General features: G+C 40.9%; 1 protein-coding gene across 4 annotated transcripts in view; it reads left to right on the top strand.

Annotated features, from left to right (window-relative positions):
* The window catches only part of LOC120546718 (disheveled-associated activator of morphogenesis 1-like), a 50,529-nt gene that overhangs the window by 17,347 nt on the left and 13,004 nt on the right, over nucleotides 1-20,178 (top strand). For 3 of the 4 annotated variants that reach the window (XM_039781857.1, XM_039781854.1, XM_039781855.1), the window contains exons 2-5: nucleotides 11,395-11,682; nucleotides 15,811-15,900; nucleotides 19,380-19,451; nucleotides 19,618-19,712. In XM_039781857.1, coding sequence (XP_039637791.1) covers nucleotides 11,497-11,682; nucleotides 15,811-15,900; nucleotides 19,380-19,451; nucleotides 19,618-19,712 — 443 coding nt within the window. In that variant the 5' untranslated portion in view covers nucleotides 11,395-11,496. Of the gene's footprint in view, nucleotides 1-11,394; nucleotides 11,683-15,810; nucleotides 15,901-19,379; nucleotides 19,452-19,617; nucleotides 19,713-20,178 lie in introns of those variants that run through there. The other variant, XM_039781856.1, reaches the window with a different exon arrangement.

The following is a 20,178-nucleotide window of genomic DNA, read 5'->3' as shown; positions in this document are numbered from 1 at the left end:
AGCTTGACATCGCTCGTGTCTGCGCCCCAAAAAATGGATGGACGGATGCTCACCCAGGAGACCCTACAGGGAGCGGTCCACTCTCAATACACTACACAGTGTGTACATAACACACTACTAATAAATATGTCCTGTAGATCTCAAGAGCTCACATTCAACACTACACTTCCTTGGGTCCTCAGCAAAACACCCACCAAGTGTGAAGTCGATCAGATGAACGGTGGCCGAGAAAATCCAAAGACAGACAGACAGACAGACAGACAGACAGACAGACAGACAGACAGACAGACAGACAGACAGACAGACAGACAGACAGACAGAGACTCCTTCCATTTTAATTAGAAGACATTGCAGTACACTTGTTGTTGGAGCTGCACATGCGGAACATTCCAAACATAGTGGATAGAAATCAGAATGGCAATGCAAATGATTATAGCTAAGAAAAAGAATTTTGGAATTTATAACCCAAACTTGAACCTGCATTACAAACACAGATCATAAAAGTTATGCTGCTGTTGTGAAATAGGCAAGTTTTTTTTTTTCCTTCAAATGTCAACAACTATGCTTCTTGTTAAAGGTACTCTAAGCGATGTCACACGTTTTTTAGGCTACAACATTTTTTGTCACATACAGCAAACATCTCCTCACTATCCGCGAGCTGCCGGTCCCCTGAACACACTGTAAAAAAACGCGGTCTCTGTAGAGAGCTTAGGGTCCACACATGCCAACAAAAACAAAGTGGTCCAACCTGGACCATACAAACATACACAAACCGTGTTCCAGTGTTCAGCCAATAACGGACAAGAAGGATTTGGGGGACGGGGGGGGGTTAGTGCGCTGAAGCACAGAAGGGAGGGAACCGGATGAGGAGGAGGGAGGAGCGAGCTAGTCTTCGTTTTGTTTGAAAATACTTTGAACGTCAACAAGAAGTAACGTCACCCAACATCCCTTAGAGCACCTTTAAACTTTGCCTTTTTTGTTCAAATTTTTACAATAATGAAACGGCATGATACGGGCCGCTCATGTGCTATTTTTAAACCACACTGTTCTTTTTCAGGGTTTTGGATCATAGCTAACAAACTAAACCCAGATGACTAAGCTGAAACCCTGGCAAGGATATTGTCGCAAGTTTGAGTAGTTTCCTTGTTTGCCCCGAGTCTAACCTCCACTTGAAGGGTTGACCCGAGGAAGAATGCTGACATGTTAAGAGTGGGGGGTTGGAGAGTCTTGTCTGCAGAACGAGTTTGACAACCTTGCCTGCGGAAAGAGCAGCAGCCTTTAACCTGCTTTTTAGTCTCTGTCCTCCCTACATTTCAGCTGCACACTCCCCAATCCTAAATGTACATTTTTTGTTTTGTGCTATTAATCATGCATGTAAGAGGGGGGGTGGCGGGGGTAGCACTGAATTACAGTTTAAGGCGTGGGACAGTTCATTGTGTTTCAGACAACATTCTCTCACAAAAAATGACTTATTTTTCCATCTAATCTGTCACCATAGGCAATGAAGATGCCAAATTAATTTGGGAGACTATACAGATTTGTTTAAAGCATCCAGTATCTCTACAGATAAGACAGTGTGGTTTCTAATGCTGTTCAAAACGGGCTACTGTAACACACCACTCATGAAAGTGTTAAAGTTAAAACAAACACACAGTGGGTCTGCCAGTAAATTGACTTGTAAAAAGCTAGAGGGTACCACACATTAGATTTACCAGTGATTGAATCCCTCCCTGGCAACAAAACCACTTAGCTGACAAACATTTGCTCGTCAGCACTGGGTTTGCACAACCCTTGCTTTGGTCATGAATTAATGCTGTTGAGGAATGAACACAGTAAGTTAGTCAGCTTGCATTGATCACGGCCTTTCTCTTCCATTTCTGTTTGGTGATCATTTTTGACCAGATTAACCTTCACTGTTGAGAACAGGCGTGGGTAGAGATACAGAGGCTGGTCTTGAACTAATCTGAGTCGTCATCACAGACTGCCTGAAACTTGTGAAAACCACAAGTGTTTAATGAGGAAGGATGTGGAAAACCATTAGATTACCTCTATGCAGCATGTCTAATAGAGTTCCCTGCTTTCATTTCTAACAGGTACTGCAGTGTTAGTTTGTTGGTAACAATACACAATAGTATTTAGCTTTATGGTGTACCATTAAAGGTCCCATGGCGTGAAAATTTCACTTTATGAGGTTTTTTAACATTAATATGCGTTCCCCCAGCCTGCCTATGGTTCCCCAGTGGCTAGAAATGGCGATAGGTGTAAACTGAGCCCTGGGTATCCTGCTCTGCCTTTTGAGAAAATGAAAGCTCAGATGGGCCGATCTGGAATCTGCTCCTTATGACGTCCTAAGGAGCAAGTTTACCTCCCCTTTCTCTGCTTTGCCCGCCCAGAGAATTTGGCCCGCCCATGAGAAAGAGAGAGAGACATCATGGCTTGCAAACAAGCAAAGTGGCAGTTGGTCAAGATACAGTATTAGGGGACCACTAAGGTCTATATAAAAGCATCCAAAAAGCAGCATGTCATGGGCATACCTGTCAAGTTTTGGATTTGAAAATAAGGGAAATTTTCCGGTGCCCACCGCGAGCAGTCCCACCATCCCAACCAAGCTCCAGTATCCCTTACATTTTAAGACAGGTGTACAAGAAAGCTAAAATCACCACTTGATGAAGAATGCTGAAAACATTTACAATTTATAACATTGCTTGTCTTTACATTTACATTTTATTTTCATTCCACACATTCTTTTCATTTCATATTGCTTTTCTTTTACAGTTTTTCTTTTCATTTCACATAACTTTTCTTTAGTGAGTTATTGTACAAATTTGTTGCAGACTTTGCATTCTTTAAGACTGTTTTGGAAGGAGTGTATTTGTGGGCTAGGCCAGAGTGGTTCATTTTACATGAGAGTAGAGCGCAAACAGTTCTGTTGTCTAACGTCATCCTATTCTCTGTAACAATCTTTCGTACCATGCCAAACACCCTTTCTGAACTGGCATTGCTATGGGGAATGCATAGTAAAGCCTTCATAAGTTTTGGCAGCGCCCCGTCTCTGTCGTAGTGTCCATCATCCGTCTCTGTTTTTTTTTTCTTTTTTTCCCTGCGTTGTCACTCGCGTTGTTCTCATCTGACCTCACACACTAACCTTGCGACAACTGCCACCTACAGTACCTGTATTTGGCTGGCAGTTACTGCGAGGCTAGTGACAGAGCTCAGATTGGGAATGTTTTTTGTTTTTTTTAACTCCGCTCGGGCCCGGGGTATTATTATTTTATAATAAGGCAGGTAAAAATACGGGAGATTTACGGGAAAATACTAATACGGGAGGACAGCGGGAAAGAAGGGTAAAATACGGGACTTTCCCGGCCAAAACGGGATACTTGACAGGTATGGTCATGGGACCTTTAAATGTTATGTTGAATATAACAGTAGAGATACTGACCTACAACAGTACACAGAGAGAGTTTAGTTTGTTTTGTGGCACCAACACATATGAAACCCAAAGGTATTAAATTTAAAATGATACAAAACAGACAAAATCAGCAAGTCTTTGAGAAGCTGGAACCAGAGAGTTTGACTTTTTTCTTAATAAATTACTTAAATGATTAATCAGCTCTTAGTTGGTTCTTTACTAGAAAATACTATTAAGTAACTTCAGATTTGATGAAGTTGAGGTAGTTCTCATTTCAGGTTTTTAGCTTATTGTTTAATTCCACAGCCAATAATAATATTGTTTTAGCAAACATGCAGTAGAAACACTGCGGTAGTGCCCTGTTCCAAATCAAGACATATATCAATGCGCTGTGATGTACTGTAGCCTATGTCATCATAAAAACTGGAAAAACTGTCTCACCAAAAAACTCGCATTACATTCCAGCATATAAATGTTTTGCACAACCGTCACAGCTCACTGCAATTTTGTCACAATCTACTGTCGGTACTTCAAAGTCCAACAAGATGTGAACCTTTTGAACCCGGAGCCATAGACAAGAGACATTTAGTCTAAAAAATGTATCAGCAGTATCTGTGCTGTTCTCCCTTCCCTGTGCTCTCTCTGTTTGTTAATCCTGTAATCTGAGAGCCACTTCATCTCTACTCCCTCAGCCATGTGACATTAATGCTCCAGAGGCAATGCCGTTGTCATATCTAGACAAACAACCCTGTAACATAAATGCACATGAGCACACAGGCATCGGAGCTGAACAGCTCTGCTGCTGTAAAACTGCTGCTTTCACACTTAGGACAGTTTTGGCAGTTCTCTGTTGTCTCACTGATTGATTTTAATCTCCTCTTAACCTGCCATTCAGCATTTCTATCATGGCCCATTTATTTTCTGATGTGTGTCCAAGTCTGCGTGTGTTTACTCATTGTGCACTTGGGGCACCATTAAGTAATTGTCTAGGGTGAGGGTTATGTATGCTATCCAGCTGTGCAAGACAGTTGGGCTCCACTGTGCCATTTGTACCATAGCTAAACCAGAGAAAATGTTAAACATCGTGCATCGTGTTCAACCTAAAAAATAATTGCCAAATAGCTGCTGGTTTTCAGAAATAACATTATTCAGTTTACTATTAGTTAGCAGTAACTAATGTTGGCTTTAAGCAAAAACAAGAGGGAGATTTGAGTTTTTCTTTATTGGGGAAAAAGCTTAGCAGTTCATGTTCTGCAGCTGCACTGAGAGATGGAGATTGTTTTTTTACTTGTAAGACTGTTGTTACTATTGAGCATTCTGTGGATGAGTCAACACCGTTTTCAGTTTCACAGGTTAAGCAATCGCTCTGTGTTCAAACACTGTGTTGCTGATTGATTTTCAGCAGGGCAGCTCCAGGCTGAATGGACTACCACCAGCCTTCACTGTGTGACTCCTGAGCCTTTTGTCTGCAGCTGTCCAAATTGATCCAAAATAAATGACCAAATGTAGTGCACAACAGTCATGGGGGTTTCCAAAAGTCCATAAACCTCCTTGAGTGAAGCTCACTGCAATCCTCAAACCATGAACTGTCTCTCCAGTGGCTCTTTTTAATAAAAGTACACTTTTATTTTGCCAGTGTGAGAAACACTGTATTGCCCTGTAGTAGAATAGTATTGAGATGGCACTCCCTACCATGTCGAGCTGTTTTGCATTGAAAATCCTGCGGTGAGATGATTATCAAATTGCAAGTCTGATCCATCCCAAATCCTAAATCAGAAAAGAAGATTAAACCTCTGTGCACCAAATGCCTTTGTGGTCCGCCTATAACACAACTGCAGCTATACTCTGCAGATAATTGCACAAAATTTGCACAAAATTTCCCTTGGGATGAATAAAGTATCTGTCTATCTATCTAGAACACAAGCAGTCAGTTAACAGCATTTACATATTAATTTATATTAAATTAATGTTTAATATTATATTTATATTATATAAATACAATTTTTTTGTCATTACAGCTAATCCTGGAGCAACACATGGCATTTTGGGGGGTTTTGTGTAGCGGTTATGTCGAACGAATGATAAAAAGCATAAATGAATGTGTGCTGTCTTGCGTTAGATAAATGGCATATTGTAAGGATGATTCCATTATCTGTCACAAAAGTATTTTTCATTCCCTGGCTGCACAGAAAGGTCAGAGGTCAGGGTCAGAACAATGTCCCTGGAGCAGGGAGGGAGTCTTAGTCTCACTCAAGGACTTTTTAAAAAGGTCCATTTTTTTTTTCTTCTTCTAATTAGCGCTTGAGCCAAAGAGAGATGTACTGGATCTCTTTTCATATCACCTCAAGGTGAAGCAACCCTGCTGCCTAGTATTGATTTCGATTACAGCTCTAATACTCACATTCTCATTCAAGGTTTCCTTCGTTACCTTTAGCTGTAGAGCTACTTTGCTCAATTAGAAACATAGTAGATGTGTTCTGGCGTGTCCTGTCCCAACCAACATTGGTGCTGCTGAGGATTCAGGCAGCCATAGCAGCTGTAGCATCAAAAATTAAAAGTACATCTCATTGCCAGAAACTGCTGATAGATGCCAGCTGGTGCCGAAGAAGGTATTTCACACATCTGCTTTCAATACACAACTGTCCACTGTGTTCTCTCTCCAAGGTTGGATTCCTGCTCCAAGTGAGACACATTTTGGCTTATTAGCATCAGCTTTAAGTTAACCTGTCGGCATTTTTGGATTATACACAAAGCCACCTATTTATGACCGCAGTTGTTTTATGACAACATAATTAATATTAGATTCCATGTTTTTATTCGGATTTGGTTTGGTTAAGAAACAGATTTCTTGTTTTAATGAGTAGTTTGATTGCACACTTTTGCAAATTTCCTTCATGTTTGGCAGTAATCAGTACTTAGTTTTTATTTTACCTGTACTGTACTGATTAAGTGATGATTATTTGTTTCTCAGTCTTTGGATTCCAACACCACAAATTTAACACAGGAGGGCCACTGTGACGGTCAATCACTGATGCCGTTGAGCAAATAATATAAATCTTGAAGTAAGCTTGAACAGTGGAGGAGGCTGAAATATGAATAAAATGGACGGAACGGAGAAAAGAAGAAAAATGAAGACAGCTGCATGAATAGTGTCAGATCATCTTAGAATGTTCTTCATTCCTCTTCGCACATGTTTAGTAACGTGAGCGTTTCTCTGTGTTTAGCTTAAGATGCTCTTCTCTGCTTCTGCCTTTTCTCCGGCGGACCTGACACTTCTGCAGGTTTAGCGGAGAGGTCTTTTGCGGGCACAATGCACGGGCTCACACTCACTTTACAAACACTGGGATTCTTTTTACAGTCTGGACTCACGCCAGGTCAGCCGCCAAACCACATGGTCACGAAAACAACAAGGCTATCCAAGGATAGAAATGTCCTACAGATAAAGAAAGAAAGTGTTTGTGTGGATTTGGGTGGGCAGGTTTAATTATTGGATGTGTATGAATGAAGGAGTACAAAGGAATCTACCTCATGCTGTAAGCAGCAGCCTACAAAAGTCATTTTTGTCAAGTACAGTCCAAGAGTCGATTTTATGTCAGTATAAACAGCATTCTTCTTGATTATATGGAAAGTGCAGCTGTTACATGGCATTACCATCCTCTTGCAGACTGTTAACATTTCAAACATGCCTACTACAAGGATAATTCCTGGAAATAAATTCTGCTAACTTTTACTGCTTGGACAGCTAAGGGTCAGTTTGACTGGGTGAGTTCCATGCTTGTTTTGGGATTTGAAGAAAAGTTTTTTCTTCCTTAGAGCAGGTGACAGTTGAAGGTGTTGTTGTATGGGTGTTGTTCAGGGTCACAAAGCTCACCTGGCTATGACAGGAATGTCCTCTTGTTCTAACAGGCCTCTGTTATGTTGGGAACCTTGACCGTCTGACAGACAACATCAGGGGGCTAATGTCAGAGCACTCAGGTCTCACAGGTTAACAATTACAGCACAAACTCTTACCAGTGTCACAGTCTGCATGTTTAAACCTTAAACACTGCCCCTCTTTGTGTGCTGCCGTTTTGTACCCTCCCCACATGGCCGAGCCGTGGCACATCCGCAGGTTCCTGCAGCTGGATGGGGACCAGCGCTGTCCCACTCTGGCGCACAAGTTTATACAAAGTTTACAGCTCGCTTTAGCTAATGGAAAAGAATGGCAGTTTTGTGGACTAATATGGTCAAAGAGGGCTTTGAGTTGCTTCTTCCCTTCATGCTAGAATAGATGGTGACCGTGAAGCCAAGCAGCTGCTGCTGAGGCCTCTGGTAGTCTATTTGAAAAAGTCAAGGATGTGTCAAAATAAATACACTATTCAGTGTGTTAGTAAGGGTGAGCCACTGTGTACTTTATCCCACGTGTGATGGCCTCCGTCACCTTGTCTGTGTAGTACACTATAAGCTTTGTATATACAGGTATATATATATTTGAGAAAGAGTGGATTTTCTAGTTATGAAATACAGTTGGCTGTTGTTAGTTTTGTTTGACAGTTTGCCCAATTATTACTAGTTTGTTGGCGACCAAGAGACACAAGTGGTAATTTGGACTAATGTCCTGTGTGTCTGATGAAGTGGTCATTGCAACAAATCAATATCAGCACATTGAAATTGTTACATGGTATCTTATTGTTGTGTTTTGCTTGTTTTGTTTTTGTTGGCATCAGCGTATTATTGAGACATAAAAAATAAATAAAAATTAAAACCCATTTAAGGGTGAAATATAAACCATAATACGACAGATTTTCTGGTGGTTGTAAAAAGTCTCCGACAGCTTAAGCTGCTGTTCCAAATTTGAAAAGTACAGCTGCTGGATAGCAGATGAACCAAAAAAGTGACTAAAATGGGACAGTGATGGCATCAGGCTTTATTTATGTTGACCACAATGTGGACTTCTTATTGACTCTACTTACACAAAGTTGCCACAGGAAATGTCCTCACTTTCCCTTTTGGAAGAGATAACTTTAGCTGTCCTGTGTCGCCTCAGCCCACTGGGCATAGTGATTGCTATCTTCGTTTACAGTGAAGTACATGACCCGACCAGGTTAAATTTGGACTGCATCACACTGCAAATGATGCATTCTGTCTGGGCAAAACCTCTGACTTATAGGAAAATACAGGGAAAGGTCAAGTAAAGTTGGTTATGTTCAGCGGACTGCCGGTCACCAAGAAAAGACGTCCAGAAATTCCTGAAGGTCAGCACAGCCTCTGTGGTTATGATACTTGGCATCACACCGCTTGGCACAGCAGGGAGGGAGACTGTGGAGCTGTTTTTGTGACATGCTGACGGCGGTGTCCTCATGGATATCTGGTCAATACGCGTCTTTATATGCCAGACAGCGGAGAGGTCTTGTGCACTTTATTCCATTATTCCTGCTTGGAGTTGAGCCAGCAGGTCTGAGAGCACACACTGCAGCTGTTTCCACTCTTACTCTGTGTTTGTGTGAATTAGTGGTTTGTTACAAATCAAACTTGTTTATATTTTCAGTAGTGATACTCAAGGTCTGTCTTGTCTCAAGATTCAGTTTTTAGCTTTAGCAAGAGAGTAAACTCTTAATAGCTGTAACCAGAGAACCAAAGGCTCCACGTACAGTTGATCTGATCCCAGGTCAGAATACCCTCCCGAAGAGAAGACCTAAGAGCTGTAACATTAAACAAGACTAACAGCCTAGCACTGTGAGGCTGTACTTTAGCACAGAGGTAATGTGAGCTAAACCCTAAAGCTAGCATGGCAACATGCTCTTGGTGACAATGCTGACATGCAGATGTTTAGTAGGTATCATTTTTCCAATGCTCACACTTAGTTCAAGATGTGTTAGCATGAAAACATTTGCTAATTAGCAGAGGTGTCAAGTAACAAAGTACAAATACTTCGTTACCTTAATTAAGTAGAAATTTTGGGTATCTATACTTTACTGGAGTAATTATTTTACAGCAGACTTTTTACTTCTACTCCTTACATTTTCACCCAATTATCTGTACTTTCTACTCACATTTTAAAAATGGCCTCGTTACTCCAATTTTAGTTTGGCTTGTTTTCATTCCGGCTTGTCATCATTCAAAAACACACACAAAAAAACCCTATGCAGATAAATCGCACCATCCCGATAGAGTGAATTTGATTGTGGTTGGATGAGAAGTATAAACATATACCATTCCGACACCCGATTGGTTTGTACGCGATCCATCGCACCTGCACAGACCAGGTTTTCGGTGCCTTATTAGGTGCCACTTAAATGACTGCGCTTCTCTCTGATGCTCTGAAAACAGACGTTAGAGGGAACTGAAACATCTGCGCACGGGACGCTAGTTAACACTACACTTGGCAGCAGGTAACGTTAGCCTACCGTTAGATAGCAGCTGGAGTAAACACGGTTAAAATGCTGACAGCTAAATGGTGTAAAAGTGTGTCTGTATTTCACTGTAGAGGATTCTAACACCAGACTGTAGTTGCCGTTGTCTGAAAAACAGACTCAGCCTGAAATAAGTTAATGTTATAAGTTATTGTTATTACATTTTTAATAAATCATTTAATTTTGACCCTGTGGTCTTAGCAATACACAAGCCCTTCTTTAATGTCGCCTTGTGCTCCTTTTTTAGATCAACTTTTTATTGTTTTATATTTTTGAACAGACAAGTACAATTGAACAAGGTGCTCTTTTTTGTGGAGGTGGGGTAGTGCACTATAGGCCCCTGTGGGGCAGCCTAAGCTTTTGTCCTTAATGGCATTTTTTCCCCTTGCATTACTTTTACTTTTATACTTTAAGTAGTTTTGAAACCAGTACTTTTACACTTTTACTTGAGTAAAAAGCTTGAGTTGATACTTCAACTTCTACAGAAGTCTTTTCAAACCCTAGTATCTATGCTTCTACTTGAGTAATGAATGTGAATACTTTTGACACCTCTGCTAATTAGCACCAAACCACAATTCCCTTAAGATGTTTTTGGGCACATTAAATCTTCATCTGGCACAGAACTTTCTGTAATGTGCTCAACCCTCCTCACCAATGCTGTTCATGTATGGCAGCTGATCTCTATGTAGCCTATTTTTATCTGTAATATAGAGGCAGGGCAGATGGGGCAGTAGTCCAACCGGATTGCACACGTTTCCTACGTTACTGGTGAAAATGCAGCTGCCGGAGACCAAACCAAGTGTGTAATCATGCCTACAAAGTCGGAGAGCCAGGAAGGGAAAGTCTGTTGTTGATGGTTATCAGGATGATTGAGGCAGTGTATGTATGTTTGATTTTGACGTGGACTCCACATGTTATAAGTCTCACCTGTCATTTGAACAACATGCAGTACGACATAACACCTTATGACTCATCTCAGGGTCGACAAGAAAGCCTGTTTTTGCTCTTTACCCACGATGACCAAGTCTTTTAAACCACAAAAGGCCTCACACACCTCTCACCATGGTCATTGTAAACACTCCCCCTCTAATCATTCCTCTTTAGGTCTTTAGAGGAAAGCCGATGCTGAATAGGAAGGAAGGGGAGATGAAAAGAGCTGAATACACTAATCCTGGCAAATTATGGTCTCCATTTCAAACATCACACTCTCACGGGACCCTATTGTTTAAACGATATAATGAAATCTTTCAGTGTTTGCCCTCATTGATACGGTGCATATTTAACCATTACCAGGGACAGAGGGTAATGTAGTTACTGTGGAAAACTCATAGCCTTCGTAGATTTTGTGTCGTCCAGCTGCTAATAAGAAACAGTTCAACTAATGCCAACGTGTCCAAGCCAGTTTGTCCTTAGAGTGTTGTTGTGGGGCTTCGTATTTCATCCAAGGGAGCAGAAAGTATTAATCTTTGTATATATTAAAATGTGCATTTCTTAGTTCTTGTGGACCGTATTATCTTCTATTGTTCATCTGACTCTGAGAAAACCAGTTTAAAAGGCACAAACTTAAGTTCTCCTTCTCCCCGTCCACAGTACTCTCTGACAGGCCGGACTCTGAGGTGGAGGAGGCTGTAAAGAGGCCCTGAAGGAGCCTCCCACCCTCCCTGCCTGACCAGCCGGACGTATCGGACAGCCATGGCTCCTCGGAAACGTGGCGGCGGCGGCCGTGGTGGCCTCTCCTTCATCTTCTGCTGTTTTAACAGCAGCGATCACCCAGAGATCACCTACAGGCTCAGAGAGGATTTTGCCCTGCAGGCCATGGAGCCGGCTCTGCCGATGCCAGGATATGATGAGCTGGATGGCATGTTCTCCGAGTTGGTGGTAAGGCTTTATTTTGCTTCTTTTTTTGTTGTTGAGGACATTCAAACCAGAGTAATTGTAAGACTACAAAATAAGCATTTAATTCATGTTTTAGTAAATACATTTAGATTTTTGATTCAAAGGATAAAACTGTTAGCCTGACAAGCCAGACCCACATCAAGATGTTGGGTCTGGGAACTCACCATTGGCAGGGCTCAATCCAAGGGGCGGGATAAACGGTTGTCTTTCAAATTCCCTCTGCACTCATAGCCAACCAGAGCAACGCTAGTTGATAGATTCAACTTTTGCCGTATCTGGTCGGCAAAACTCCGAACACATCTTCCTTTTTTAAGAATGACTTCAGTGTTTAACTCCAAGTCTTCCAGAGTCGCAGCCAAAGCCAATTCGAAAGGCCGCTGTTCGCCAGCAGCAGTAGCAGCCATCTTCTTTGTTTTCAAGTAGCAGGGAATTGACGCGGAACCATCGCAACTCTGCCATCCTGTTAAGCCCGCCCACCGACTCTATACACAATGTGATTGGCCTGACCAGAATTTGGTTTTTCCAGCTCGCAAGCCAACGGAGAGTTGCTAGACTGACCCTGGCTGCGTCTAGATTTCTAGGCTATAAAACTGTTGTTATTCTGTATTTTATTTTTATTATTACATTATACTTAATGTCAGCAAATCCCTTTTGCATGAAGACTGCGTATTCCCCAGTGCCTTAGACCTCCATTATTGTCCTATCAAAAACACATAAATGAGCCCCACCATTGTACTGGGTGACTTGTTTTTTATTACCATAATCATGACCGCTGTACTTCATTTTTAATAATCCCACATATACCAGTCCTTCCAGAAAAGAGTTTTTTTGTGATTGTTGAGTGCAAAAATCCTTGATTATGCGGCACGTTTTCTTAAAATATGCGATGGAATATGCGGGATATTTATGCAATTTTATGCGATGAAATTGCGGGAACCTGCAAAAAATGCGGGAACTTGCAAAAACTGCGGTTTGATGAAAAAGTGATTCCCCCAACACCCTGCTTTTTTTAAACTTAATTTCCAAAAATAGTTTACAGATATTCAGTCATTGCAATAAGTAAACAAATAAGATACAAAAATGTGTACAAATAACATAATATTAAAGTAAAAATAAAAGTAATAGTCTAAACAGTGGGAAATAAAAGATACAAAAGAGACAGACTTTTAAAAATCGTTAATAATATAGACAGCAGGAGCACTTAAACAAAGAAATTTGAGTAGACATCATTAAGATAGGTTTCTTATTGGATACCAACTTAAGAGACTCAAAGTACATGTCAAATTCAACCTCCAACACCTGCTTTTCGATGATGTTCACGTCGCGTAATTACGTCACTTCATAACGTTCCCATGGCAACAGGGGAAAATGACTGCTCTTGTGTGAAGTAAACGCAACCTTTTTTTTCAACTTTCTGCTAAGATATGTGACTTTTTTGCAACGAAAATGCGGGGATTATGAAATCATGCAAGCACCGCATATTTTGCGGGGAAATCGGCAATTTATGCGGCGAAAGTGCGGCATATTTGAAAAAATGCGGCCCCCGCATGAATATGCGGACTTTGGCTGATTATGCATTGAATTATGCGATCGCATAATCGCGTTTTTCTGGAGGGACTGATATACCATTGTGCTGCTGTGCATACTCACTAGAGTACCAAATGTTTAATCCGCAGCTGAAAATAGTCCACAACAAATGCACTACTACTGTTTGGCTACTGTTTTCCAAAAACTGCAGTGCCCAGCTGGAAAATTATTTAGCCGTAAGATTTGTGGGTCTGTTTTTAAAGGTTTAGATTATGATTTAAATGGAGACACGCAAGAGACATGAAAATTCAAATATTTGTGTTTGTACAATGCATGTTTAACATCTAGCATAACAGACACTTTTTTTAAACAGATCAAGATGTCTTTAAATATAATCCTACCTCATTGTTTACTGTCTGTTACATTTTGAGACATTCCCAAACAAACTGTCACTTCCTCCCAGTTTACACTATCTTGTGAGTAATGGGGCCAGGCTGCTATTCTTCCTCTGTCTTATTGTCACTTCTAATTTGTCGTGCTCCCCTCTCTCTCCTGTCCCATTTTTCTCTCTTGTGGTTGCCACAGTAATCTAAGCATGACATTTTTGCACATCAATAGACCTCATTCAGGAACTCATAATGTCTCAGCCTCCTCCATCTGCTAATTGCTTGTTTTTATCTCCCACCCTTTATGAAGACATAATCGAGTAAGTTGAGTGTGACGACAAAGAGGCTTTCAGTTGCTCTGTTTACCAAAAGAAATCAGCCACGTGCTTTTCTTTTCGCCCAGTATTAGCCACCATGTGTGTGTGTGTAATCTGAACGGGCTTGCTGGAAATAAGACTTGCGTTGTGAAATAGGTCGGGGCCATCTGCTCTGTTACGATCAATTAAACCTGACCTTTGAACTTGAGATTCATTGTGAAAAGTTTTCCAAGAACCTGTAAGTCAAGGTAAAGCTTCTTTTCCCATCCTACATCCAGAGAGATAAAGCCACTCTCACTCAAACAAAACATTAACAGCTAATATGTTGCAGCATAAAACGAGTAGCTGCTATAATGATAATGATATATTGAATCAGATGATTTAAATTAAATCACATTTTTGTACGAAGTTGATGTTTTTTTTATATTTCCAGCACTGGAGCGCGTTTTTTATCCGTAGCCATAGCATCGGCAACTCCCAGACAGCTTGAGAGGCAATTTAACTGTCAGATGGGTGGGGCTGCAAATTCAAACCAATATCGAAAGCATCAGAATAGCATCAAACTTTACTAAACGGCTGTGGCTGGAAATGGCAAAAGAAGACATTGTGCCCATCAAAAACATGCAATGCAACAAAATGAATGTTATTCAACATATAGCCTTGCTTTTTACAGAAGATATTGACGTAACCTGTAATTTAATAGTTTCCCAGTTACTGTAACGGATTACAATTACCTTTATTTTGTAATAAAATTATGTAATGCTGTTAAATGTAACTACTTACGCTTCAACACTGTTCATTAGATCAATCAATAGTCCACACAACCATTTTAGGACATTTGATCACTGCACATATTGATTCCCAGGGTTTGATGGCTTTAGCAAAGAGAATCCCGAAGACAATTCCCATGAAGAGTAGTCGCCATAAAACATTTAGCAATCAATCTGTTGGGTAAACCCTATGGGTAAGCCACATTAACTTAATCTCCATTTGTTGCTTAAATTGCAACTAAAAAAGAATAAACCTGGGTGGTGTTCACACTACTTACTATATTGTCTCCTGGTACTAAATTGCTTAAAAGCCCTCTCATGACTTTTACCCCTTTTTTCACATGAAGCTCATTAAAGCAGAATTGCCTTAAGACTTGACTAATGTGGATTATCACATGAAACAGCACTGAAAGCAGATAACTTTCAGCATAATTTACTATTAACTGTGTCCCTATGCTGTGATGTAAAATGCTGATATACAAACCCCAAGTAAAATTTCTATTTTATGCTCAAATTAAAACTTGAAAGAAAAAAGCTGATTTGTTTTAATTGCATTTTAGACGTGTGTTCAAATGCTCTCTAGTATTTAGTCTTCCCAGCAGCACCCGTTGTGTGCTTCTGTGAAATATCTTAGATTACCGTATACACTATGACGCATGTCGTCTCTAGATGTTTGTTACCACATGTCGAGCAGTCAGACCACACCTTATTTCCCCCCCATTACTCACAAATCTAATCCTTGCAAGACATGTGATTTGATTAATAGTCATTTGATTTTGATGGTGTAAGCACCCAGTGATGCAGTATCTAACTGTTCTTGAAGAGATTTAGCACAAACTGATCTTTATCTCAGAGCAACTACTTCTGGCACATGTTTTTGTTTTGGGGGAAAACCGAATTGATTTATGTGGATATTTCAAAATTTGCAGCATGCTGTTTTGATAGCTTGTCTGTCCTCTGCTCCATGGTACTCTGGGAGCTGTGTGCTTGATGCTCTTTATTCTAGACATTGGATGTTATCATCTCCATTTAAAATGTCTTCCTCTCCCTATGAACCCTCCTCAGCAACTTTTCTTAACCTTTTCTGCTTTTTTTGTCCCCACTTTGCAGGACGAGCTCGACCTTTCAGAGAAACACAGGGAAGCCATGTTCGCTCTGCCTGCAGAGAAGAAATGGCAAATCTACTGCAGCAAAAAGAAGGTAAAAGACTCACTGTGCATCATGTCAAATATCAGTCTTCACAAGGTTGCTGCCGACTGGCAGCCTCTGCTGAATAATATCTGCAGATACCCTGCCAAGTTTGTGTAATCGCCTCCCTCGTTGATTTGTTGATGACTGAAGCTGTGAGTTGTCTATAAACGCAGACCACAAAACCTTGTATCGCTGTATTCCTCTGCTCACACCAGCCATGAGCGTGTTGTCTGCATAGTGTATCTGCGGATCGCGGGTTTTCATCTTTAATGTCAGGTGTGTACAACTGCCTATAAGATGAAAATGCACACATTTAGTAATAAACTGTCAAACTAAACCGCCTATAATGTACTGTAATGGAGGACATGCTATTATTAAACATATACTACACAGAGAAATACCCAAACATTTCAAATGCACCACTCCAGTACCACCAAGAGTACTTTCTAATGACTTTATTCCCCAGTCTATTATGTATCTCTTCAATTACAGTCACTTTCCTAATCACTACATAATAAGTCTGTACTGCCTCTTCAAAGCTCCACCATGAATAACTCACCTAAGTGGATGTTACATAAGTTGTATATAACAATAGTGATGTGTAGAGGGAGTAAAACAAACGTTAAATCCAGCTTGTTCCACCAGATTACCTACTAACAGAGAAGGCAGTGTCAGGAATTATAAAGTACCGAAATATATTGCAAGACTGAATGCAAAAGAAGTTTCTAGTGACTCCAAAGAGTGTAGTTTCTCCCAGACTATAAGGTCCTTGTCTCATTGTTCGATTGTCACCCCTGATTTAAAGGGAGGATTTTTTAATCATGCCGTTTCTCCTTTTAGATAATACACCTGTCCCATCAAAGCATTTGTGTAGCCACAACATACTCTACCACTCTGTGTGACGGTGTCATATTCCATTATGTCTTTTCTTTTTGATAAAAGGACTGTCAGCTGTTCCTCCTTTGCCTGTATATGAATTCCTCTCCTGCATGCAGGACAGCACAGACGTCTGGACTAGTTTAGATCAACTCGAGCTGAGCTTTCCAGCCATCACTGCCCTCGCATTTTTACAGCAGTGTTTCTCAAGGCCATAGCATGTAGGTATGAGTGTGTAGGATATCCTGTCCTGACTAATATGCAGACAGGGCATACTTTTCCTACATCCGGTTACAAACTGGAGGTTAGGAGTGTTGGGATTTAGTATGATGGATGGATAGTTGATGCCCTTATCTAACTCTCAGGATGAAAGCAAATAAGCATATTTCCCGAAATGTTAAACTGTACCCTTAAAGATCCATGTGCCAATAATGTGTATTTATGTCGACAACTCATTTTAATGACGAATTTTTGAGTCAATAAATATGATAAGAGGCCGAAGAGGCTACATCAAGGTAAATGATTCCTGACTGTAAACTCGACTTTAAGTATTGATGCACTCATGACTTTGGCTGTACACAGCGTTCACTGGCCAGCAGCAACAAGGCGAGAGAGGGTAATGGAAATGGAAACAGCACGGTGTATGCTCCCGTTTCTACTGTGTCCCAATTAGTGGCCTCATTAGGGCTTGTCTCTGGGCCCAAAGTAGCCTCATAAGGCGTTTAGAAAATAACCCCCACATGTTGCTGCTCTGCCTTTTGTGTGTTCAGCTTTCTAGAGCTCATGCAGGGTTGTTTCAGTGTTTGTGTGAAAGTGGAAACACATCTTTATGTGCAGCATCAACCTGCAGAATGGGGGGAGGAAGGAGTGACAGAAAGGCATCAATATTGCTGACTCGGCAGCAGGCTTTGGCCCCGACCCAGATACAGACTCATCTGAGCTCAGAGAGGAAGTGTGTGTGTTTGTGTGTGTGTGTGTGTGTGTGTGTGTGTGCACGCACAAAATAGGCAAAGGAAGCGGTCAGTTATCCAAGGCAAACAGGAAGGCTTCACTTCCATAGGTGCAGCTTTTGTGTGTTTGGCAGGGGGGATGATAAGGAGGAAGGTGGGGTCACTACCAGGGCGCTTTGAGCCTGTGAGCGATGAGGGCGCTCTTTTTCGCCAGTGGTTTTTTGGCTTCAGAAGTCGGGCCGGGCCAGGAGGAGATAAGTCAGTCAAAGCAGCAAAGCTTTAGCTGTTTGGTTTGGCCAGGCACCTGAGCCGATGAAATCATGCTGCACAGAATCAATCTCCTTCCTCCTTCTTGACAGCTCTCTTCCAGGCTACATCATCTGCCAACACACAGATTTACTGATCTGGTTGTTAGCAGAGATTTTGCAGTTAGGTCTCAAATTTCAGGACAGAGCTGTAACTTAACTTCTCTTTAAAGCAGACTCTAAATACCTGAGATTGAATACGGTTTCTTAATGTGCCTTTGATCTTTACTTTCTCAAATGTGAAAAAAAAAAACTCCCAGAAATACACAGCCCACTTTTCTCTCTCATCATGACCCTAAATAAACTGGAGACATGTCAGGGTTTGAAGAGCGCTGACTTCCGAGGTGAAAGATGAACTCTTTAAGATGCTAAAGGAAGTGGTCCCACCTCTGCGTCTGATCCACTCATGGACTGAACTTCTTCCAGCGCCCGCCCATGGTCAAGCTGGCACCGGACCTGAGTGGAACAGCAGGATCAGACCTTCGCCGTCTCTGCACGATCCCTGCAGACCAGCCAAGGCTTGCAGTTTCTGTCAGAGCAGCCAAGTCTCTGCAGGCCGCTTTATTAACTGACGCCCAATTAGTTTCTGATGGTCACAGCCCGTTTGCGCTTAATGGAGCAAGAGTTAAAATGAAAGCTGGGGGCCCTTTTATGTACAAGCCAAGTTCATGGTCAACTCATTTTCTCCTCAGTGTTTTTCCCTTGAGTTAAAAATTAAATCATCTAAGAAATGTCTCGCACTTATTGAATTTTTTCCACTTGTAATACAAACGTGCCTGTCAGGAGATTAATCCCAGCATAAATCAAGCCATGTCCTTAATCCACAGTTTTAACATTCATTTGCTAATCTCAAGATTTTCTCAAGCAGCTGTGCTCTCTTTTCTGCACTTCTCACCAGCTCTTGAAACTCAGTGAAGCGCTTGATGATAAAGTGGGCTGGATATTTGTGTCGCCCTACTTTAAGTTCCGGCTCTATTCTTTGGCTTTTGGCTATATTTCCCCGGTCCGTCTGTTCCCCATGTGCTTGTTGTTGTTTGTATGTTTCATGTCTTTCAAAGCCGATTGATCTGAAAAATAATTAAATTGGAGTTCTCTAAATGGTTTACAGTTGGACTTTGATGTATTCAAACATGTCACATAAACCAAATAACAGCTTGTTCTGTCAAATATTTTCCTTTTAAGATCACGTTCTTATGTAACATCTTTAAATACCAATCGCTCCAAAAGTTACTATTCATAAAGCAATCTTTTTTTGATTAACTTATCTCATGTTCTTTTTTTCCCCATATCATTATAATAATTCCTATGTGGATCACTGCACATCATCATTCATTCTCTATGATTCTCTTTTTTTCAGGAACAAGAAGAAAATAAAAGTGCAACTAGTTGGCCAGAATACTACATTGATCAGCTCAATTCAATGGCAGCTGTAAGTAATAACATGAACTGCATTTATTCTTTAGTATGTGAAAATAGTCCTGGAAGAAGGACCCATCCTCTGTTGCTCTTCCTGAGCTTTCCTGATCTGATTTACTATGGCAGTGAATTATCCTTCAGACTCAGATCTTCATGATGTTTAATATTTTGTCCAACAGAGAACGACGCTCCTCGCTCTGGAGAAAGAAGATGAGGAAGAGAGGAACAAAACCATCGAGAGCTTGAAGACTGCTTTAAGGACACAACCTATGAGGTGGACGAATACTTTCCTCTTCTCACTCTTTCCTGTCGTTTTTTTTCCTCATCTCCTTCTCCTTCTCCTTTACATATAATGTCATCCATCATCACATCTCCTTTCATTTAACCTCCTCTCACCTTGTCTGTCAATCTTTTCAGTTCCTCACAGCAGTATGTAAATTACTCCTTTAAGAAGCAAACACCCATAAAGGTCACTGCAGTGTTGGTTGAAGGTTTTTTTCATTGACATGAATGTGCATTAAAGCCTTTCCATTTCAGGAACCTAAGCTTTTCACTGCACTTTATTCACAGTTCAGTTATTTATTACATTTACTAAAAGTAATTCAGGTATAGCATGAGGTAATGGAGAGTGGAGACACATTTAGGTATTTGGTATGTGATACTACAGCTTTACTCCGGTACATATAAAAGTGGTCTTCCCAGAGGCACTGCAATCAAGTTCTCACTGATCTAAGATGATA

The sequence above is a fragment of the Perca fluviatilis genome, chromosome 18 (assembly GCF_010015445.1).
Source record: "Perca fluviatilis chromosome 18, GENO_Pfluv_1.0, whole genome shotgun sequence".
Taxonomy (NCBI): Eukaryota; Metazoa; Chordata; class Actinopteri; order Perciformes; family Percidae; genus Perca; species Perca fluviatilis.
Note: the sequence above shows the minus strand (reverse complement) of the source record. Positions and strands in the feature narration are given on the sequence as shown.